At 35.0% G+C, this 21731-nt stretch overlaps 5 protein-coding genes and 1 long non-coding RNA gene across 8 annotated transcripts; 3 read left to right on the top strand and 3 right to left on the bottom strand.

Moving 5' to 3' along the window:
* The first annotated feature begins 1002 nt into the window (after nucleotides 1–1002).
* Nucleotides 1003–4416, top strand: LOC108365410 (uncharacterized). Its single transcript, XM_017619424.1, has 3 exons — nucleotides 1003–2659; nucleotides 2784–3151; nucleotides 3234–4416. The coding sequence occupies exons 1-3, from the start codon at nucleotides 1903–1905 to the stop codon at nucleotides 3405–3407; spliced, it is 1299 nt and encodes a 432-aa protein (XP_017474913.1). The 5' UTR covers nucleotides 1003–1902; the 3' UTR covers nucleotides 3408–4416.
* Nucleotides 4417–5921: 1505 nt separating this feature from the next.
* Sec61beta (Sec61 translocon subunit beta) lies at nucleotides 5922–7432 on the top strand. Of its 2 annotated transcripts, XR_001847926.1 has the most exons (4): nucleotides 5922–6116; nucleotides 6184–6389; nucleotides 6724–7149; nucleotides 7238–7432. XR_001847926.1 is itself a non-coding variant. In XM_017619425.1 (3 exons), exons 1-3 carry the CDS (start codon nucleotides 6114–6116, stop codon nucleotides 6809–6811), a joined length of 297 nt encoding a protein of 98 aa, XP_017474914.1. In that variant the 5' UTR covers nucleotides 5922–6113; the 3' UTR covers nucleotides 6812–7393. The 2 variants fall into 2 exon arrangements, 1 of the variants encoding a protein (XP_017474914.1); XM_017619425.1 differs by having other exon boundaries at nucleotides 6724–7393.
* LOC108365413 (axonemal 84 kDa protein-like) lies at nucleotides 7286–13089 on the bottom strand. Its single transcript, XM_017619426.1, has 15 exons — nucleotides 12468–13089; nucleotides 12226–12278; nucleotides 11910–12164; nucleotides 11759–11842; nucleotides 11598–11683; nucleotides 11429–11530; nucleotides 11116–11309; nucleotides 10896–11001; nucleotides 10515–10740; nucleotides 8894–10421; nucleotides 8690–8765; nucleotides 8440–8611; nucleotides 8297–8360; nucleotides 7962–8239; nucleotides 7286–7641 (listed from the first exon to the last, which is right to left on the bottom strand). The coding sequence occupies exons 1-15, from the start codon at nucleotides 12637–12639 to the stop codon at nucleotides 7510–7512; spliced, it is 3528 nt and encodes a 1175-aa protein (XP_017474915.1). The 5' UTR covers nucleotides 12640–13089; the 3' UTR covers nucleotides 7286–7509.
* Nucleotides 13090–13365: 276 nt separating this feature from the next.
* On the top strand, nucleotides 13366–15290 carry LOC108365417 (uncharacterized). Of its 2 annotated transcripts, none has more exons than XR_001847928.1 (7): nucleotides 13366–13567; nucleotides 13777–13838; nucleotides 14038–14097; nucleotides 14279–14356; nucleotides 14521–14612; nucleotides 14807–14849; nucleotides 15035–15290. It is a non-coding gene; the product is annotated as an uncharacterized LOC108365417 (long non-coding RNA). The 2 variants fall into 2 exon arrangements; XR_001847927.1 differs by having other exon boundaries at nucleotides 13370–13567; nucleotides 14541–14612.
* cyp33 (peptidylprolyl isomerase cyclophilin-33) lies at nucleotides 15243–16926 on the bottom strand. The gene is made up of 4 exons (XM_017619430.1): nucleotides 16195–16926; nucleotides 15728–16141; nucleotides 15497–15669; nucleotides 15243–15444 (listed from the first exon to the last, which is right to left on the bottom strand). The coding sequence occupies exons 1-4, from the start codon at nucleotides 16393–16395 to the stop codon at nucleotides 15300–15302; spliced, it is 933 nt and encodes a 310-aa protein (XP_017474919.1). The 5' UTR covers nucleotides 16396–16926; the 3' UTR covers nucleotides 15243–15299.
* Nucleotides 16927–18172: 1246 nt separating this feature from the next.
* Nucleotides 18173–21263, bottom strand: LOC108365416 (uncharacterized). Its single transcript, XM_017619431.1, has 2 exons — nucleotides 21120–21263; nucleotides 18173–18431 (listed from the first exon to the last, which is right to left on the bottom strand). Exons 1-2 carry the CDS (start codon nucleotides 21238–21240, stop codon nucleotides 18292–18294), a joined length of 261 nt encoding a protein of 86 aa, XP_017474920.1. The 5' UTR covers nucleotides 21241–21263; the 3' UTR covers nucleotides 18173–18291.
* Between the last annotated feature and the right edge of the window lie 468 nt (nucleotides 21264–21731).

Below are 21731 nucleotides of genomic sequence, written 5' to 3' on the forward strand. Positions count from 1 at the left end.
CACAAATCTATGTAGATCAGAGCACGAAATTGCCTCTCTTTTTGCTACATACGCATCGAATTACGGAAGTAGCTGAGAAAGAAATAGTTGAATACGCTGTTAGCAATAAATTGTAGAAATTAAGAATAAGTTGTAGATGGAATGCATTATCGTACAATTGGAGGAAAGGTGTACATACTTATACTGCTGAGAAGTAAGGCAAAAGACAATTGTGATGCAAAGGCTTCGAGATGGCAGATGTTCGCACATATTTTTATTTAACTTCTTCGCAATTAATGGAAAAAGCTGAGAAGGACTAACTAATCACATGTGTATGTATTTATATATGTACCTACATCCATGTGTTATCAGTACGAAGGTATAAAAAGCTGCAAATTTATATAACATCAGGCTTTTCTCAAGATATGAAGTGAAATACATGTATATTTACACACTTGTTAGAAAAAACAATTTATTAGATAACTGAAACAGTTCAATTGAATGCTTCAGTTTTAAAATCTACAAGTAGTTTTCTAATCTTACTTTGCTCAAGTACAATCACAACAAAAGTGTCAGACCCCTTTCAGACACGTCAAGTCTTGCTTTCAAGTCTGCTCGGTTCGTCGGCGAAGGAGGAGAGCAGAGAGGGGAAAAGTACATTCGTCCCACCTCCTTCGAGCAAACTTGAAATCAAGACTTGACGTGTCTGAAAGGGGTCTCATTTTACGAGTATACTTATCATGGTCTGTGCAATTTTTCTGATCAAGCTACAGAAGTTTGTACCAAACAAAGTTAAATTGCCCTTATCAAATACTCGAAAATTCGACTGGTTGGAGTACAAAGCTAAAAACCAGTGATTGTAGCGCTATAAATAAACTCGTTTAATAGGTTATCGCCTGTAGACCTAGATAAGAGAGTTATCACGGTGCAGCAGTGTAATTCTCCGTAGACTCATTCTGAAAGAATTATGAAGAGATCTCAATCTACTTAAAGAATTTCAGTTATAATATTTTTGCGCGATAATTTCAGTTTTAATAGCCCACTCTTAAACTTAATAGACAAAATATAATTGCGCAAAAGGCTCAGCTAATTTTGGTGTTATATATTCCTCTTCTGAATTTGTAAATTCATCAATAATTACTTCATCCTCGAACAACATCTTGGCTATTTGTTTAATTGATTTTAATTAACACACCAATAATTCATGAATAACTAAATATAATATTTTCACTTCAATTCTTTCCACACACAGAGCTTTCTAAACAACCATCGTATTTTGGAGACGAGCCGGACCTCCTGTTCAAAAACGCGCAGGGCCGGAATAGTCTATTTTCAACGTGTAACGGTGTTGCAGCCGCCTCCGCCGCCGCTCCAGCAACCGCTGCCGCTCCAGCTACCGCTATTCCATTATCAATACACGCAGCAGCCAAAATTAATTTAGAAACCTCGTTAAATGATTGCGAAAGTGGCTACGTGCCAACGGTTGGCCGTTGGGGTGCCGAATGGCCAAGTTGACTCGCCGAAGCCAGCCTGGTGCGATGTGGCGCCACCGCCGCTAGCGCAGCAGCTGTTGAACCAGCTGTTGTTGCAGGCGCCGGCGCCAATGCCGGTTTATCGGCGGGTGCGGTACGAGTTGGATTGACTACGAACACCGTTCCTGTTCAAGATAGACCACAAAACAACAACGGCCAACGAATTGTTGTCGCTAAACAGCAGCAATGCAGCGTGCACAACAAGACTTGGTCGCCCGACAACCACCATGATGTTGATGAAAGCCAAGTGGATAATGTTAACGACACTGGTGGACGGTGTGCTACAAATGGTGATGATGCAGTTGACGTCACAGACGCAGCAACAACAGTTGACAGTAAATACACCGATGTGGAAACTGTTGTGGCCGGCGCTGCCGCTTCCGTCACCGATATGGTTCAACAAATTGGCAAAGTGGATAATATGACATCCAATGCATCGTTGGAACGCTGCGCCAATATACGTAAATTACTTGAGCAACAGCACCGCAAGTGGTGGCGCAATCAACTGCAGGGCCAACAAGAGTGGTGGGCCGATGCGGACAGCTACAATTTAACTGCATTCAATCAAATCAATGGAATCTGGCCGCTTGGACATCCGCTACCATTGCCCGATTGGGCAGCGACTTGCGATGATGAACACAGCAAGGGAATATTAAACTTCGATTCGGTTTGGGAATATGAGGATCTAAATGCGATTATTGAGACCAAATTACATCGTATGCTTGAAGAGACACATTATGATACAGTTAATTTATTCGTGGATTTTTATCGCGCCTTCAAACGTACACGACGCTCGGATCTGAAATCATTCTTCCAATTCTACGATTTACCCATCAATAGGCGTCATCACATGTGTGTTTCACTGGCTATGGAGATAATGACACGCATCATTGAGATCTTTCCAGTATTACAGCATTATCTGTATCTGGTTTCGTGCGAGGAACAGGTCATGTCACAGAGTGACTACATTGAAGGCACTGAAGAAGTGGGTGGACTGAACTCGCCACATGCCAATGTCGAGAAAGAACACGCTATGGTAGCTATGAAGATTTCTATTGCCGGACGTGAAGGTGTAATGATATTGGATCCGGGTTATCATATCGGACGTGCTGTAACCGTGATGTCGGACCAAATGTATCCACATACGGGTAGGTTGAGACATTATTATAATTCTATTATACTAGGTTATTAAACAAACATCCTTTGCTTACGATAACAACATCTTTTATCACACAAATTTTGCTAACAAAATGTTTTTCTTCTACTGCGTAGGTTGGTTCACACAGTCGAAAGAAACGCATCTGCAACGTGACTATTGTTACAATTATTGTCTGCATAGCAAGAAGTATGTTGAATGGATGGAACGTGAAACACGTGGCGATGAGCAGTCTTTCAAATCGTCACTCATTTACATTGAGCAGCCCTATATGACCGCCATCGATGTGACAGTGCGTCGTAATTTGGCGTACAACTTCCGTTCGCTGTTATCACGTGATGCAAAAGGACGCGTATTCGCAGGTATTTACCTGCCGGTTGTGCCAAACTGCAATGAGTCACATTTCACCATATTCTACGATGGACCGAATGACCAACGCGTAAAAGTTAAATTCATGTTCAATGTCTTCAAAAATCCATCGAAGGTAGAATAAATTTGTTTGTAAACCTATTTTTCGCAGTTGTCACAAACTTTTTTCTTTTTATTTCTTTTTTCCTTATCCATAGATTCCAGACAATGTGCAACAACATTTGAATAAATTGGCACCGCAGTTAAATATGAAGGAAAAGGAGCTAACTGAACTTTGTAAATCCTTAGCCGAGGTTATAAATGACCAGGACTTCGTGAGGCAATTATTGGCTATCAACGAGGAAATCGGCATTATGTCAGCTGAAAATTGACAATTAAAGGATAAGAAGGTCGATGCTGATCTGAAGGGTGTGGACGACAACAAAACATCCAAATCGAGTGGCACAGCAACAGCCACAACGACGATGAAAATAGAATCAGCCAGTATGAGCTCAGCATAAACTTAAATATTTTTTTCTGCAACTTAAATACATATTTTCACTGCATACTCATAAAAAAATTTGAAGTATAACAAAATAGTACATAAAAAATATATGTATATGTAAACAACAATTTTACGATTCTTCATAAAGCACTTAAGAGAAACAACAAAATTAAAGCATGAAAAATTAAGGGTACATATAATCATATATGGGGCTAATAGTTTACTGGTAGTTTGAAAATATTTATCCTTAACTTTAAACAAAAATTAATTATTCCACATATGTATACACAGCTATGTAACTCTAACGAAAAAACTATGTACTGTATACATGAGTGCAAGGTATTTGGAAAAATCAAACCATATAGTTTAGTTTTTACAGTATAGACGACGATTAAAAATTTATAAAAGTATCTTTTCACAACGTAAATATGTTTTACAATTAATTAATTAATAATATTTTCATTTAACGATCGCTTAGAGCTTAACTTTAAAGCTAACTATGGATATCATGTCATGCGAGTTTTAAGCACCTCAATAAAAAAGCAATGTTTGTAGTATTTTATTGCGAACAGCGTATTGCCCACATTTAAGAATCGGAAAAAAATAATATAAAAAACATTTAAATCACGTTTGTAAACGATATAATGGCAAGCAAATAGGTTAAAGCATAGACGATACTTTCAAATGCAAGCTTGCAGCAGTATAGCAAACATGCACACAAACACCTTCACACAAAGACATGATATCCATGGAAATGCAGTAAACCTTGTATGCAGTAAACTTGTAACTAACCCAAAAACTTTGCCTATTTATACACCCGCATATTATATTGTATTATTATTATAATGGTCATACTTTAATTTAGTGTTTCCAGTAAAAAAAAAACAAAGAAAAAACAAACTGAAAATGAAGATGAAGAGGAAGATTGTGGAAAATTATTCTTTAACAACATATATACAAGTATATTAAAGAAAAAACTTATGTAATGTACTACATACCTTATAAACTATGCACGAAATAAACTTTGAGCAAAATAAAAAAAGAAACCGCTTTATTATTTTGAAAGAATTATTTAGCGCGTAAGTACATAAGGCTTTGGTGTTGTTGTTGTAATAGCTAAGAAGCAACCCAAACTCTTTTGGGTAATGCTGTAAGGATGTTAGCAATTTTTTCAATACTTTTACATAAACGAGCCATTAAATACAAAAATTTTGACTCATTTTTAATAATAGCGCCCACCCGACAATTGAAAACATCGGATTTTTGAGTAATTATTCAAGGACCTTCTTCCTAATGTTGACCTTAAGCGATAGGAAGATAATGTGGAAATGTTCTCAGCATTGAATCACAAACAAAAAACGATATTATTCACAATGCAGTCTGTCAAGTAAAGGGACAAAGTGCTGGTTTTCGGGCAGGTTTTGCGATTCACTTCCGGTTGAATTTCAAACCCCTTTAATTTTGAATTCAATGTGACTATGGTGGAAATTCTCCCGGAAGCGAAGTGCAGAACCTGCCTGATTATGGCCAAAATACAAAAAGAAGTTGCATAATTGGTTAAAGACGCACTTTAAGCATTCAAAAGGGAAGACCCTGGCACTGAGGCAGATAATTTTTTATTGCTTTTATTGTCCACATCAAGATATATCCAACTCAATAAGTGGGAAGTGGGAGTGTAAATTTTTTTGACATTCAACTGAGATGGCAACGTAGCTGAAACTGCTGCGCACATACTCCTCGAATATAAAGCAGAAAAGGAGCAAAATACCACCGGTCATAAGGCCCGAAGTCAAATAATGCGCAGTCGATATGGCCAAACAAACTATTAGATTTCCCAAGCGACCTAAAACTGAACGAGATGATATAAAGAGACAGAAGGCACAAAAGATCCCCTGGTTGCATTGCATACCACAAAAAAAAATCTATTTATCTATCTAAACTAAATGGAGTTGTTTTAGTTATGGTTCGAAATTTTAATTTTGTTCAATAATTAAGAATTAGTAATCTCCAAACATAAATGTACTTACCTGCAAGCTGGCACCTTATTTCCTTTCTTTACTTCCTTGGAGTGATTTATGTATATCCGGGCTACACATCCTTCGCTGTTACTTTGCTCGATGAAAATTCTACCAAATTTCTTATGGAAATAAGTTTGCATTGAATGCAATAATTTAAAAATCACTTCATACAATCACAATTTTACACAGCTTAGTTAAATTTTTTTCACAATTTAAAACAATTTGCCAATTTTTCACACAACTAATATTTCCGGTTGCCACTGACTGACGCTTCCTCCGCGAATTTACTGACTCGTGCGCCATCTTTATTCTCCAGCAGTAAAATATGCTGACGTTTCCCTTGACAGCAATTAAAAAGCAGCCAACTTTCCTCGTCTACGTGGAAAGAGGAAAAACGAATGAATTGCCGATTGGAAGAAAAAAAACGAAATCAACGACAGCGAATTGTCACTCACGGCGAAATCTTTATTTTTTGGAAAGCAGTCAATTGGTTCGTTGGTGTTCCATTTGGTCAGTTGTAAATACGTGCTTTTATATACGATTGTCGCAGAATTGTTTAATAATTTTACAACAAAATGGTAATATATAAAAGGACAGTATGTGGTGAAGTGTATGCAATGTATAAATTTGTTTCTCCATTTGCAGCCTGCACCAGCCAGTTCAACCTCTGTGGGTAGTGGTTCACGCTCGCCAACGAAAATCTCAGCGCCACGCAGCGCTGGCGCTGGTGGTAGTAACCTGAAGCAACGTAAGACAACAAGTAGTACCACAGCAGCTAGAAGTCGCACCACTGGCGCTGGCACTGGTGGCATGTGGCGATTCTACACCGACGACTCCCCCGGTATTAAAGTGTAAGTATTTACATGCCAACAAGGCATTTTTGTCAAGAATATTTGGGTCACAACAACAGCCTATTCCGTTGTGTGGACGTGTACTTTCTCTTTTGCAGCACTTAAGAGAAAATGGCACCTAATGCAAATGATTCAAATTTAATTTGTGAAAGTAACTGAAATTGTGTTGAAGATAGATTCTGTTAAAAATCAGTAGATATGGCTAAACTTTCCTCTTAGGATGGTGATTTTAATTCAATTTCTGTAAATTAGCACACCCTCTAACATATGGATTCCTTTATAGTTTATCTTAAACCATAACATTTCGATTGTGAATAATCTGTTTTTATTGCAGTGGTCCGGTTCCCGTCTTGGTGATGTCTCTGCTATTCATCGCCTCGGTATTCATGCTGCACATTTGGGGCAAATACAATCGTTCTTAAGGAAGTTAGCGCAGCGCAAAAAAAGTATGTGTGCAGCGACGACGGCAATATCCATAAAACCATAAGCGGGCACCAAGGAATGTTGACGATAATTTATCATGTCTGTAAGACAGGTGCTCACATTAAGCATCAGTAATGGCCACTTGCTGCTTCCTGCACGCCTCAATAATTTGCACTAATATCCAATATAAACTTTCGTTTTAAGTTTAGCAAACTAAGTTAATTTTTTACTGATGAATTAAATTTCAATACCAATGCCACCTAAAAGTATGCAAGGAAAAAGTTCATTCCACTTTTTTTAGCGGATATTCTTTTGGTAAAACAAATGCGTTGAGATCTACATATATTTTCGATTCAAAATCCTGGTGGTTTTTTGTATGGCTCGCATAAATTGAGTTATCTGGATTTAGCTTACGATTTACGCAATTTTGGTGTTTCCATTAAATCCTTTAGATACTGTTAAAACTAAACTTATAGCCAAATTCTGTATCGGTGGCAAACATTTTTTACTGACAAATTTAAACTTTTTCATATATTTTTCGGTAATAAAAACTGTGACAAGAATTTGTCAGCGATACAGAATGGAGCCGTTATTCGTATGATTTACAAAAGTAGGTACTTGGAAACAAAGTAAATATCATAAGATAATAAAAATAAATTAAAAAAAGTAATTACAAATTATGTGTATTGCAATTATTCTACGAATAACTTAGGGGACGTATTTCAGAAAGCAAATTTTTTACATTCACAAGTAGTTTTGGATCTTTGCAACGATTGTCCATAGCAGTGAGATATGTTGACATGATGAGGTGATGAAAGTCGCTATATTGCTAATGAAAGACAAATAAGCAACTTTTATTATTACATTAAAAGATTTAGAACGAACTAATAACAAAGTGGCAATTCATCTTCATGTACCTCACAATTTTTAATCGAATGCTAATAAATATCATTAATGAATGTGTAGCGCTTGACCTTTTGCAATTGTTCTAATATAGAGGCGTATTCTGGTTTACATACGAATCGAGAATTTGAAATTTTTGTATAGGAAATGATAGGAATATTTCATGATTTTCGATTCGTACGAAAACAAGAATACGCACCATTATATATGTATTTAGGCTAATACAGTAAAAAGTGTAATACTCACACCTATGTTTCGCCATGTTAATGTATAGTCTAACAAAAACGTATTTAAATCATCCGAACACAGCTCTTGTACATCCACAAATGTGGCATTTTCTGGTGTGATGCGCACCTGCATCATGTTTTCCGGCGGCTCGCGATGGTGTGCAAAATTCAAAACAATATCACGACGCTGTGCCAAGCGATTCCAATTGGAGCGTGTAAATGTCAATAGCAAACAATGCAAAGCTATACAGGAGTAGATGTGGAGTTCACAGGCTAAATGTTTCTCAGAAAAATAGCCTAGGAAAAATTAAAAGTTTTAAATGTTTGGCTGAAATCAGCAATAAGTATCCTTACTATTCTCTATATAAAAACGAGCATCGTGATTGGAAAATATATTCAAGAAACGCTCACGGAAACGCTGCGCAAAATAAAAATAAAAGCAAAAACATGCATTTAAAGTTTGTATCGATATTAACTTTAAATTGTTCTGTACTTACCCCTTTCAAGTCTTTCAAATCGGTTACTGGCTCTTTAATGTCCAAGTAAATTTTTCTATTGCGTACAAAACCTTTGGTTGGCTCCGCTACATAACCGCGATAGCCGTTGGCGGAGATATTGATTACACATTTAACATATTGCGTTTCTAGCGTAAAAACTACTTCGCCTTCGCTATACAATATTTCAAAAAAAAAAATATATATATATATTAAATATTACCCGGCTATATTTATAATTTAAAAAATTTACTTTTCCAGATCTGGTTCCACTTTCCAATCTTTAAAAGGGAAATGTTCATAAAGCTTATACGCCAAACCAATTGTGCCTTAATTAAAATAAGTAAATTTGTTTAAACTTTACATTCAAGTTTTTTATGGTATTCATATTATACTTATTAATAATATTTAGATAACATTGTGGTTATTGTAGCGACTTTCTATTTGCCGCACTCACCCAAACGATCTGTCCAAATCGTTATCTTGTGATTTGTTTTATCATATTTCGTTTTCTCAATAAATTTCGTCGTCCAATGTGAATAGCGGAATGTTTTCCTTTTATCTTCCACTTCGGGTCCCGGTAGACTCTCTTTAACATCTTCCAATTCTGATTTCTCTTCTTGCTCCTCCGCTTGATTTGCCGCCTGAACTGCTGACAACTGTTTACGCATTAACAACGCCTGTGTCTCATGTTCCAACCTTAAATGTTCTTTTTCACGCTCTTTTTGTCCTCTCGCCTTTGCCATATCAAGTTCACTCATCCGTATAGTTTTTCCCTTCGAAGTTTTACGCTTTGCCACTGCTATATGTGCTGACAACCGTCCCGTCAATGGCAGGACAGTCGCAGATGAGTCCACTGACCGCGTCGTCGTAGCTATCTTCCTGCGCGTCTTATAAACATTGGCATTAATTTTCTTATCAGTTACTTGAAGGGTTCGCCTGAAACCGGTTTGATAAGCGCTCCTTATTCTATCTAATGTTTGTACTAATTGGGAGAAACTTGTTGGAAATTTAGTCCCCGTAGGCACCGCAGGGTCTGCATTTTCATCACGTATTCGATATTCCATATGCAAAGTTTCGGGACTAACGAAAACAGGAAACATCCGTTCAGGATTGTTTTGGCCATCATATTGGAATTCCTTAACGTCATCTACATCCTCTTCGGAGGGACGTTTACGCAACAATATACCACCTTTGCCCTTCGGTTTGCCACTTTGTTCTTCGGCCGCTTCATCTTGCAATTCCACAGGGAACTTAAAGGAGGAAATAATGCGTGGCAAACAATGCCGCTGTATATTACGTATTTGAACAATAGACAAGGGTAAATCTAAAACAAAGTCTTCAACTTCTACAAAATTTCGTGTTTGCGCCGGTTGACCGTGTTGCTGTGACATACTGGTGAGTGACGCTAATGAGGGTCGAAAGACGTTCGATATTGAACGTCTCATGCGTATAGAAATACTCGATACGGATTGCCTTGGGGTATGTGCAAGTTCTATGGACGAGGTGCCTGTTGATGCTGTTTCTTTTATAAATAATTTACTCTGTTCATCAGTAGCAGCAGAGGGCGTTGGCGCTAGATTTTGTTCTGGCGTACTCACAGTTTCCTTTACGTAACCGATTAAGTCATCTTCAAAATGGCACAATAACGGTTCACCCCAGAGACATAAATAATCTGGTAATTCCATCGAAATAACAAAACTAGGTGTCTCATAATACTTTGGTGGATCAATGAAGGATGAATTTGGTTGTAAACTATTATGCCTGGATAAGCTACGCCTAAGCGAAATTGAAGAACGACTTAAAGATCCTCTATTAGATAAAGATGGCAAAACTGCTTCAGCAATCACGTTTTTGATTATTTGTAATTCGCCATTATTTTCATGCCATGTCATGTTAAAATCGTCAAAATTGTAATGGGTTGGTTTTTTAACAAAATATAATTGATATATTCCGCCGAGTATCGCATATTTTTTTAAATTGATCTACAATTACAAAGCATGTATTTTGATAAAAATGTAAGTACATAGATATTCATACATATTCATAAAAATCGTAGAGCTAATTATTTTAATTACCTCATCTGGCTCCAGTCGCAATGAATCCGGGTGATAGACAAAATCAATGAAATTATTATAACGCTCATTATCCAATTGTAAAAAGTCGTCCCAAATATCCGGAAACATATCATCCGTTATTACAGGCGGTTCCTTGGGCACTTTTATAAGTTTTGGCTGCTTCTTTTTATTTTCATTATCGCTAGCATTGGATTTTTTTAAATTTTCTAATTGTTCCGCTAGTGCGCTGGCGTAGATTATTACAAATTGTAAAAAATTAGATTAAACTGAATCTAGTCATCACTAGTTAATCGAAATTGTTTTTCATAGAAGTGCTTTCAAAGTTTTGAGACTTCGTATCAGTTTTGGTGAACGCTAATCGGATTTACAAATGAAACTTACACGACTTTGTTTTCATATTCCGCACGTTTTTCCATCAATCTCTTGCGCACTTGGTTTTGTAATTCCACTTGCATAAAATGTTCTTGGACCAAGCAATCGTGTATATCTTCAAATAACCAAGGATTTGAAAATGAATTGAATATACATATGTATGTATGTTCATATAAGACTAAAGGTATCACACAAAAAAAAAAAACAATACATATTTGAAATTGCTTACCTGGTGTACCAGCCGACAACACTGCAGTAAGATCTCGAATATCTTTAAAATCTTGCCTATAACTTTTTGCATTCTCACTAAACGGATCGAAAAATAAATGTATTCCCCTTATAGTGAGATTTTCCTGTAGAATCGATAATGGCAATTGTATTTTAATTTTTAATTTATGTAAACATGCGTCGATGCAAGGAATTCTATGGACATCAAAAATATGTAGATATATGCGAAAATGTAGAAGTAAAAAAAGGCAAATAGCAAAATTTTAAATTAATTATATTTGTAGGTAAGAACATACGTATGTATAAATACTCACTCTAAAAACTGGAAATTTATAGGTACATTTTTTAATGTCCATAAGTGCATGCAAAAATTTTCACTTTCGTAAACATATTCAGCTGTGTTGGCATTTACTGAACTTTATACCGAGATTAAAAGTAAAATGTTTGAATACAATCGCAAACGATCTTCAAAACATTGCTTACTCCATATAAGAATCCTCAGATGATAATATCCGATACGCATAATGATCGAAAAACTTGTCTATTTCGTAATAAGCTGCTTTCTTTTGCTATAAAATAAAACAAATATGCACATTTTAAGAAATCTAAAATTTTTTTCATAGATAACTTCTCGTCGTTCGTACCTGCAAAACATCTTCTAAGATGCTCTTTCGTGCTTTAACCATTTTTAGTTCATCATCGGTATAATATTCGATACTTTTTATAATCTACATTAGAAAATAATTTCTTTTCAGTAATCCTCATGTCTAAAGCTTATATTATAGCATCAATTACCTTTAACAACAAATCTATAATTTCTTTATACTCATCCCCGAAATTGGGGCGTAATTCATTAACTAACGCTTTACGCGTCATATTCTTGCTAAATATATCCTGCGTCAAAATACTACCTTCGTCTACAGATAGCTGCCAATCAATGGTTTTTTCAATATTCAATCCTTCGAAATGTCTTAATTTAACAAAAAACAAACGCACTTCTGGGGGTATGTAAGGTTTTGGTAGACCATCGCAACGTAAATAGGTTTTCCACTGGAAGCACAAAAAATTAACATTTTATTCTTATGAAAAATTTGAAATTTAGCATGCCAACCTTCTCCATTAAATCTTCCGCTTCTTTTAATTCGTCCACCCTCATAAAAGCCTCTGTTCAGAATCATTGAAAAGAATGAAACATTTATTTGTATTTTATTTCATTTATGCACATTTGTTTCATGTCCGATGCATCCAAATGACTTGGTAGCTGGATAAGCTCCAGCTTTGTTGTGGATTGTTTTTCGCAGAGTCCTCGACCGGATATACATAAGAAAGTTTATGTAGAAAAATTTCACTTACCATCAATAAAATTACGAACCGCTCGTAATTCCACTAGACGCATTTCGTATTTAGTATCCCGTGCCTGTTGTTCTTCCATCGTCAATAATTTGTATTCTTTTTCAGTTTTTTGTAGATTACCGTCTCGATGGCCTTTTCCTTTTCCGGCTTTCTTTGCTTTTCCGTTTGCCATTTGCGCAGGGTTGTATTTTAGTTGGTCTCGCGTAAAAATTACACCATTAAATTTATCCAATGCAAGTTTTTTTCTATTAATTTGTACAATTTCACATTAAAATTTTGACAATTTTTATGATCTAAAAGAAAATTTTAAGAAAGCTGTTGACTTAAACCCAGCAAGCAATTTCCATAGCATTCAGGGCTTAAAAACAACATTAAAAAAATATGTTTGCCAATTGTCATTTTTCTTCTAGCTGCCAGCCACCTATTTGATAATTTATAGCACTTAGCTTAAAAAGTTTATCGGCAAAATTAGAATATATTTAATTAACTTTTGCAAATTTAACTTTCAGAAAACTTTCAGAAATGCTCATCGAATCGGTTAGGGACCGGTTAGGGCCCAATGCACAACCGGAATCGGTTATAGGGCTTTCGCACGAGGCGATTTTTCTAAACCCACGCAGGGTTGCACGAAAAAAAAATTGAAATGGCTAAAAATATCAACATATAAAAAAATTTTAAAATATTCGCCATAAAAAAGCGTTTGCACTCTTCAACTTTGCATTCTACTTCTAGTCATTCAACTTGCAACCCTGCGTGACCCCTCCTGCGAACACCTTTTTAGGGAAATCAGCGGTTTTGGGATGAAATGCACTACTGGAAATTAACATCTGTTTTCTATTACGAGCGCTGTGGCAACTACCTAGATGGCTCCCGTTCCAGACGTTCCATCTGCCATTTTCAAACTCGTTCATTTCGCTGTCGGTTTTCAAAGAGTGAACTTGTTGGTTTCGCAAAACATGGAAAGGTTACATTTAATTATGGAATTGTTTTATAAAATATTGCTAAAATATCAATTCTGCATGTATTCTGCAACTTTCGCAGCTGCAAAGAAATAAAAGGCCGCAATGATGTGCCGGAAAAGTGGGGATGAAATTACCTATGTAAGTATCTTTATTCCTGCGAGAATCTGCTTGATATACCTTTTGATGATTGTTCTCGTTCTGAAAAAATGCGTTGCTTTTAATTCTCGTAATTAATTTGTATGCATTTTAATTTTTGCGGATAGATAAGAACGGCCAACTGAAGAACCACGTTTTATTAAATGTATTTTTCATTGTAAATTGATTGTAATTAAGCGTTCTTATTTCAGGCAATTCTGAAAAACTGCTTATGTCGATGCATGTGCTATGTGCTCTAATCCCCTGGTAAAAGGTAAGCTATACAATTTTTTAAGAAAATATATGCATATTTGTGTTTTGAGTGATGATAAGTTTAATCATAAGTAAAAATAATTGCTGATTTACAACTTAAAATTAAACCAAAAGGATTCTGATAAAATTATTCTACCATTTGATGGTAGTACTCGTTTGAATATGTTTTAACCAGGTATATTTGTCTGTATTTTTTACAGCCCTTACCCAGCTGCTTGTAAGATGCTTGTAAACCAGATGGCGAATCAGTGGTCACAAAGGTTTGTAAAAAATCAGATTTAATTAACATCCCTAGATATTCACCTTGATGATAACAATAAGCTGAAATAAAATCATGCTGATCACACTAACTATAAACCAAAAGGATACTGATAAAGCTAAAACAATACAATTTCTATGTTTGCAGTTCTGCATGTTAATGGATATTAATTTATTTTGCAGGACAAAGAATTATTCGGTTTTTGCACAGAGTCAATATTAAAAGGGAGAAACATGTTGGGTGTGTGGATATCTGAAAAGGTTAGTATGTGTACATTACGCATCTGAAATAAAATTTTATTTTATATGAGGACTCACATAATAGTATAGTTCATTTGAAAAATACATGTAACAATTTTACTTAACTGATAAATATAGTTACATTACAATTCTGCGATAAATTTCATCTTAAGTTTTATCATAAGGTTCTTTGATACCATTTTAGAATGTTTGCCTAATTGAACACTGAGAAGCTATGTATAACGGATGGCTGGCGTAAATTGATAGGCATGCGAAGGTAGGCCTTTGTTTTTATTCATATATGTATTTGTCTTTACGTTGATGATTTATCCTTACTCAGGATCCCTCTACTGAGTCGAACCCAAATTAAACAATCATGCTGTCTACTTTTAACTGATCATCTAATTTGCTATATTTGAAGCTCCTTCCTCCCTTATTTGTACTAAATGAAAGTTTGGTTTTTCATTGCAGACAACAATCGCTCGGAGCTCGAATTTATGCTTGTCCAATGAAGGTAAGCATTGTAACGAAAAAATAAAGAATTGATTGAAATGATGATTTATCCTCACTCAGGATCCCTCTACTGAGTCGAACCCAATTTAAAAACCGTGCTGCTATATCTCAACTGATTCATTATATAAAATATTTTGTTTGAAATGAATGTTTCCAGTACCCTAACCACGTTATCTCTTTTTGCAGATAGATGGAGATTACATGGGATACGAACAGCCTTGTCTGAACCATCATAAGCAGTCTAACGACAGTAAGATCTACGTGACTTGAATGACTCGCGTCTCATATCTGGCCGGGAATTTTTAATCTAGCTGCATTTCCCAAAAACTTGGGTAAATTTTGTGGACTACTAAATTTGCATCATGCCGTTTTAGTTGAAAAATTAAAATGAAATGATTTGAAATATGTATTAAATAAAAATCAAAGTTTTAATAAAATTTCATATTTATGGTTATTTCAATTCTCCACAAGAGTAAATTACAATTTTCTGCGTTGGCGTACCAGATTTGCTACCACAGCGTTCCATCTTCCGCACAACATCGGCGCCACTTATAACATGGCCGAAAACCACGTGTTTGTTATCCAGCCAATCGGTTCTATAAAAAATCTGGCATTAGAAAACATAATTTTCCTCAAAGAATAACCTACTTTGTCGTGCAAATGAAGAACTGTGAGCCGTTTGTGTTGGCTCCTGAATTTGCCATTGATAAAGTACCAAAACCATTGTGCTTCAACGTGAAATTTTCGTCGGCGAACTTCTTCCCATATATAGATTTTCCACCAGTGCCATTGTTGTTTGTAAAATCGCCACCTTGACACATCTACAGGGAGATACTATCATTTTTGTTTTTAATTCTGGAAAATATTTGTGCTACATACAAATTCTGGTATGACGCGATGAAAAGTGCTGCCCTTATAACCGAAGCCTTGCTCATGCGTGCACAGCGCACGAAAATTCTCCGCCGTCTTTGGCACTACATCAGCGCGTAACAGCATAATGATTCGTCCTACATCGTGACCGCTAATCCGTATGTCGAAGAAGACTTGTGGGTTACGCTGCTCTGCTTTCTCGATAACCGCTGGCCCGCTCGGTTTGCTATTAGACACTTCACCACCTTCGACAACAGCAGTACCACCTTCAGATGTTTCAGCCTCATCCCCTTTCAATGTTGCGCCGGCATGTTTCTGTAACCATTCATCTTCCGCCCAAACAGGTTTGAAGCTGCCCTCTTTGATGCGCACTGGCTTGGCGAGATTTACGCGTATCGTGCGACCGCAAAGTTCCGAATCGTTCTAATAAATTAATTTATTAATCAATCAATTCGTTCCTTCTTTTTTTAACCTACCATATTATCTATTGCAGCAGCAGCATCTTCCGACATTTCATATTCGATAAATGCAAATCCGCGATGCTTTTGTGATTCATAGTCGACCGGCATTTGTATATCAGCAATGTCTCCGAAGGGTATGAAGGCATCATTCAATAGCTTTTCGGTGACTTCATCTGCTAGCGCACCCACATATATGGTGCGTTTATCATTGGACATTGTTTTAAATATGGATAATTTCAATTAAAATTTACTTGGCGAAAATCACGAATGTAAACAAAACAAAACTAAATGAAATCACAAATGTCAATAAGCTGTCAAAATTTGGGACCAAAAATGCACTACCGGAATCGGGACCAAATTAATTCCTTCATACAACAGTTTTACGACCACTCGTGTTGTCAATCAAGACATCCGCCCAAAGACCGACATACTTCCGCAAGTTTACACAAGTTTATCCAGAGGAAGCTTGAATCGGTTGAAGTAATGCCTTGGTTATAATGGAAGTAACGGGACGGAGTGAACTTTCACTTAATTATCTATTGCATGGGAAATGAATGCAAATGGTTATAATGCACGTAAACGTAACGTAAAACGGAACAATCTAAAATCAATAGATCCTTACGAATTCGACGCAACTTGTTACGATTCGCCCCGTCCATTATAACCAAGGCATAAGTTACGTGAACAAGCTCACGGTGACGGTGCCGCAAATGTTAATTCGACTCCCAACTTTGCTTATGCGTTTGCGTCAGTGTTTTGTTTACATGTTAATTTGTACATTTTAATATTTATAGAAAAACGAAATCGAGCCCTAACCACCAAAATAACGTAAGCGACATTTTTTTCAAAATTTTCTTTTTGATGCAGAAATGCATCCAGATGCTCTAGGAATATTTCTGCTTACGTTATTTTGGCGGTTAGGGCTCGAAATTTAAAAAATAATTGACGAAAGCCTAACTGCCATACCTAAACGAAAGCGTCAGCGTTGTCTGGCTGTCAAAAAATTCTCATGCCCATACAATTTGTATGAAGCATACCGAAACAACGCGGCGTCAACGCTGAGCGGTTGGAAAATCCGATTTTGACAGGGCGTTAGGAATTGAAGTTGGCTGCAGAAAAGGGCGAAACTGTCATTTTCGTGTTACACACAAACAAACATATGCTTATTGTTGGTGTTATTTCTGTATTTGACGTAGCGTTGACGCTTTTGTTTAGGTATGGCACTTCGGCGCTAACGCTAAGTGTCAGAAACCGCTCCGCCCAACGCTTTTGTTTAGGTATGGCAGTAAGAGAAGAAGTGGAAAAGTAAAACGCAAATTTTGCACAGAGTATCAGCCAAGGCGAATTTATACGCCTTGGTATCAGCATATTTATGATTTTACGGGACACTTTTCTGACAGCTCAACTCCACCATTTAATACAAAAAATTCTCAGAGAATTTTTATTCATGATAGGAGGAAAAGGAAAAAAGAGAAAACTCTCAGGGAGTTTCTGTTCCTGCCTGTGTTATTGTACAATTATTCGTTAAGTATGGCGAAAACTGGGCAATTTTTAGTCATTTTGGTGCACAGATCGTGCTGTAAAATATGGACAAGAGCGTGTTTGAATATCCTTTTTGCGTTTTAAAGCTGAGACTATTAAAATATACAGCGCACATTCATATTTCTTGCACATCTTTACTTGAGCACCATTTCTTAAAAATAAAGTTTGCGCAATTTTATTGTGTAATAATTTCCACAATATTGGCTTGTACAAGTCTCGGGTTGCACAATGATTTTATGTGGTTTAGGGGCACTATAAGAACTAATTTGTCAAACGCAACCATGAGTTCTGGACGTCAGCTGTCCCAAAAATTATTGGCAAGAATAAAATATATTCTGATTAAATTCCTGCCTTTTTCGATACAAAAAAAAATATATATATATATATATTTTCTTAAGTGCTTTGTTTTTCAAATGGTTTAAAATATTAACTAATGCTAGTACATAATAGAAATACATACAAATATATGCACATATAAAAAAAAGTATATCTGATACAATTACATACATACATTTAATTCAAATTAGACCTATTGTTTAAAGCTACATATAACCTGTGGCATATTTTTCTTTAAATAAAACTTTCCACAAGTAGTCCATATGAGTCCTGCACCAACGTACCGGTTAATGCATTTAACAGCATTCTCGTTAATGAAAGCACATAAATTACGCCAAGTATGACAATTGAAGCGCAAAGTAGAAGTAGAATATCTATAAAAAGTAGTAATGTTAATTAAAATCTTTAAAATACTCACGTAGAATGTGATCTGATAAATTTAATTTAATTTTAACTTTTAGGCTACAATGGGCCTTATGAATAAAAAATAAGTAATTGCTTTTCAAATTTCAGACCTTTTACTCTAATTTATTTGTATAAATCGAGTAAAAGGTCTGAAATTTTAAGAAAAAAAAAAAAATCGCTATGATTGAAAATTTAACAGATGGGTTATATATGCACGTATGCCTGTATTTGAATTTTACCCACAAACTAAATTGACCATTGTCATTAAAGACCGATCGATTTGATAGCAGTATTAATACATAATTTAACGATAGCGTTAAAGACGGCAGCTAGTTAATTGCGAGTCGCGTCAAATATCTTATATGAAAATTCTGATAACTTATCAATCAGTGCACAGTAACATATAGGCTGCGTTTCTTTATACATTCCGGATAATCCCATTTCACAGCCGGAATAAACACAAATACGTTTGAAATATGCGTCAACATATCATCAGGAACGTTCTAAAGAATAAATAAACAAAAAAGTTTATTCCAAACGTTCAGAATGAATAAAGAAATGCAGCCATAGAGTAACTGGTCAAAGTAATGATAAATGCGTATAAATCAAAAGTCAAAGCAAGCTGACGCATGCTATGGCTAAAAAAAAACGTATGAAATACTAATTCGTCCTAAATTAATGAAAATGCCGGTATAGGGGGGACTTTAAGAAATTGCAGCTGCGTAGTAATTGAATGAAGAAAATTAAATTTTGATGTACATATCTATTCTAATCAGAATAATTTATTGCCTATACAAAAAAAAGGTTTACGCGTCCTTTTGCTTTATTACCAATCATTAGCTAATTCGCTTGTAATAAAGGTCTTCCCTTATCAAGGAAAACAAAGTTTTGTTGCCTATATACTATGACATATGCACTCGTGGGCGTACGCAAGTACAGAAAATTCCAAAGTTTCATTAGGGGTATTCACGAACCGGTGCATGCGGTCTAGCATAGTGCTTAGATAGCATAAATAGCATGATTGTTGTTGTTTCATGTGTTCAAACAACAACAAGATTAGCCAATCATGCTATCTATGCACCTTGCAAGACAGTATGCACCGGATCGTAAATACCCCTATTGTAAGTTTCTTTCTATGAATTCATAAATCAATTTCCAATTCAAAAAGTGTATGCAATAAATCTGTGTTCGTATGGAATAGTAGCTTAAGTCGAGAAGCTGGCTTTAGTATAATGCGGCATTCCCTTAATTCTTTAAACCACGAGGAATTTTTTGATGAGACTTTATAAGAATATTGACTTGATAGTATCGGTACTATTTCTCGCAAAAGTTCTTCAACCGCTTGGCGCCGGTGAGTCATTCGCAATCGTATGCTGCGAATGCCGTATTATACTAAAGCCAGCCTTTCGACATAAGCCACTATTCCATACGAACACAGAACATTTTATTAACTGTGAACGACCTTTTCAGCGTACTTTTTTTTAGTCTGATAAACAGTCATTTACTTAAAAACAAAGTAAAATAATTATTATCTTTTAATATTTTCTCTTAGTTTGTACTTGAATTTAGTTTTAGGTATGCTTAGCGTTCAGACAAATTTAATCACTGTGAGCATTATTTTTGTTATAATAAAAAAAAACTACGAAATTTGCAATCACTTTTCAAAGCTATGCAAAAAAATGTTGATGTTTATAAGTAGAAATCGCTATGCGACGTTTAACCATTACGGTACCGTAAGCCTACTATAAAAATATACACCACGAAATGAGAACCTGCACCTTATTTTTAAGTTGAAAAAAAATCAGATTTTTTCTTAGAAAAATAAAAATGAAAAGTATTTTTTAAGAATTTAATTTCTTCACATTTTTTCCCCGTAAAATAATTGTTTCTTTTTGAAAAATTTCTTTTGCTTTTAATATTTTTTTTTAAGTAATTTTTTTATAATAAAATATTTTTTCAATAGATACGTTATTGTTTACAGTAATTTTATACTAAAACTTACTCTTTCTTTCTTAAAATTTAATTTTTTTCTAAAAATGAGATTTTGCTAAAAGTGTATTTTTTCGTAAAAAATTTACTATTTTCTATAAATACTTTTTTTACATTTGGTTTTTAATATTTAGTAAATTATTCTAGTTTTAGTATATTTATTTATGGCTGCAGGATCTTAAGATTCTTGAAAAAAGCATATAATAAAAACTTTTTTAAAGGGCTTACCGCCCTACAATTAAAAATATACACGACGAAATGAGAACCTTCTTTTTTGGAGTTAGCAAGAAAACCTAATATTTTCTTAAAACAGGGATTGAAAAAACTTATTTTTTAGAATCCAATTTACACAAACTTTTGTGTGGAAAAAAAAGTTACAAAGGTTTGTTTCTGTTAAGATAATTTTTCTGTTTTTAGTAAACATTTTTAAAGAAATTATTTTTTTCTATAGATATGTAATTATTTAGAGTAATATTTTTTTTTAAATTACTCCGTTTTTTAAGTTTTTTTCCAAAAATGTTGTTTATTTATGTTTTCTTAAAGTGCGTTTTTTTCTAAAAATTAGGTTTTTCCAAAAGTGTGTTTTTTAATTATGGGTACATTTTTCTAGTTTTAGTATGAATATTTGTTTTTAAAACAGAAAACTTTAAATCTTATTTTCAACTTACGCGAGAACACTCGCTCCCAGGGCTCACATATCGAAATTTGTGTATTCATTTCGTAGAGCATGAAAAGCCATTTAATGTAATTAAATGCCCGTTGAAAAATATGCTGTGTCTTCAAAAACATTTTTGGCGCTTTTAATTGGCAGCAACACCAAAATAACTTTAAGGAAAAAGTATATATATAAAAAAAAGTTTGTGCAAACTTCTTTTGAGCTCGACGCCGATGCGCAGACGAATTTTCCAATATATTGAAAAAATTGGTTAGCACTGCTACTTAGTATGCAATTTTAGTTTAGTATTTTCATACTTTGATGTGTTTTTGAATTAATATTGGTTTTAGTTTGATTTTTTTTGCAGTTTTGTTTGAGTTGTTTAATACTTTTTTCAAACGCGTTCAGTTAAACGCCAAAGCTTGATATTAATTTCAGACTAACGCATAGCAAGTCCACTCGCACCCTTTCAACTGATGGTTGTAAAATATTTTATAGCCACATTGAAGAAACAAAAAATAGATAACTACCTTGGATTTGTAGCTTATCAAACAACACACCGTTTATTTTATTTATTGGTGCATTTGTTATCTTTGCCGGCTTTCCGTTGCGCATCGTTTGATTA

Source organism: Rhagoletis zephyria, unplaced genomic scaffold, assembly GCF_001687245.7.
Source record: "Rhagoletis zephyria isolate East Lansing unplaced genomic scaffold, Rhagoletis_zephyria_1.1 Rzeph_scaffold_01864, whole genome shotgun sequence".
NCBI classification, from domain to species: domain Eukaryota; kingdom Metazoa; phylum Arthropoda; class Insecta; order Diptera; family Tephritidae; genus Rhagoletis; species Rhagoletis zephyria.

What these genes read in the sequence shown, in the direction of transcription:
- LOC108365416 (XM_017619431.1), bottom strand. Translation starts at nt 21,240, where the DNA reads ATGTTTTTGAAGACACAGCATATTTTTCAACGGGCATTTAATTACATT. An exon ending in CTGGGAGCGAGTGTTCTCGC is followed by an intron (nt 18,432 to 21,119) that starts GTAAGTTGAAAA and finishes TACTTTTTATAG; the next exon opens with ATATTCTACTTCTACTTTGC.
- Sec61beta (XM_017619425.1), top strand. An exon ending in GACTCCCCCGGTATTAAAGT is followed by an intron (nt 6,390 to 6,723) that starts GTAAGTATTTAC and finishes TTTTTATTGCAG; the next exon opens with TGGTCCGGTTCCCGTCTTGG.
- LOC108365410 (XM_017619424.1), top strand. Translation starts at nt 1,903, where the DNA reads ATGGTTCAACAAATTGGCAAAGTGGATAATATGACATCCAATGCATCG. An exon ending in CCAAATGTATCCACATACGG is followed by an intron (nt 2,660 to 2,783) that starts GTAGGTTGAGAC and finishes TCTACTGCGTAG; the next exon opens with GTTGGTTCACACAGTCGAAA. An exon ending in TCTTCAAAAATCCATCGAAG is followed by an intron (nt 3,152 to 3,233) that starts GTAGAATAAATT and finishes CCTTATCCATAG; the next exon opens with ATTCCAGACAATGTGCAACA.
- LOC108365413 (XM_017619426.1), bottom strand. Translation starts at nt 12,639, where the DNA reads ATGGCAAACGGAAAAGCAAAGAAAGCCGGAAAAGGAAAAGGCCATCGA. An exon ending in TCTGAGGATTCTTATATGGA is followed by an intron (nt 11,531 to 11,597) that starts GTAAGCAATGTT and finishes CTCGGTATAAAG; the next exon opens with TTCAGTAAATGCCAACACAG. An exon ending in GAATATGAAAACAAAGTCGT is followed by an intron (nt 10,741 to 10,895) that starts GTAAGTTTCATT and finishes AATCTACGCCAG; the next exon opens with CGCACTAGCGGAACAATTAG.
- cyp33 (XM_017619430.1), bottom strand. Translation starts at nt 16,395, where the DNA reads ATGTCCAATGATAAACGCACCATATATGTGGGTGCGCTAGCAGATGAA. An exon ending in ATCGCGTCATACCAGAATTT is followed by an intron (nt 15,670 to 15,727) that starts GTATGTAGCACA and finishes ATCTCCCTGTAG; the next exon opens with ATGTGTCAAGGTGGCGATTT. An exon ending in TTCTTCATTTGCACGACAAA is followed by an intron (nt 15,445 to 15,496) that starts GTAGGTTATTCT and finishes GATTTTTTATAG; the next exon opens with AACCGATTGGCTGGATAACA.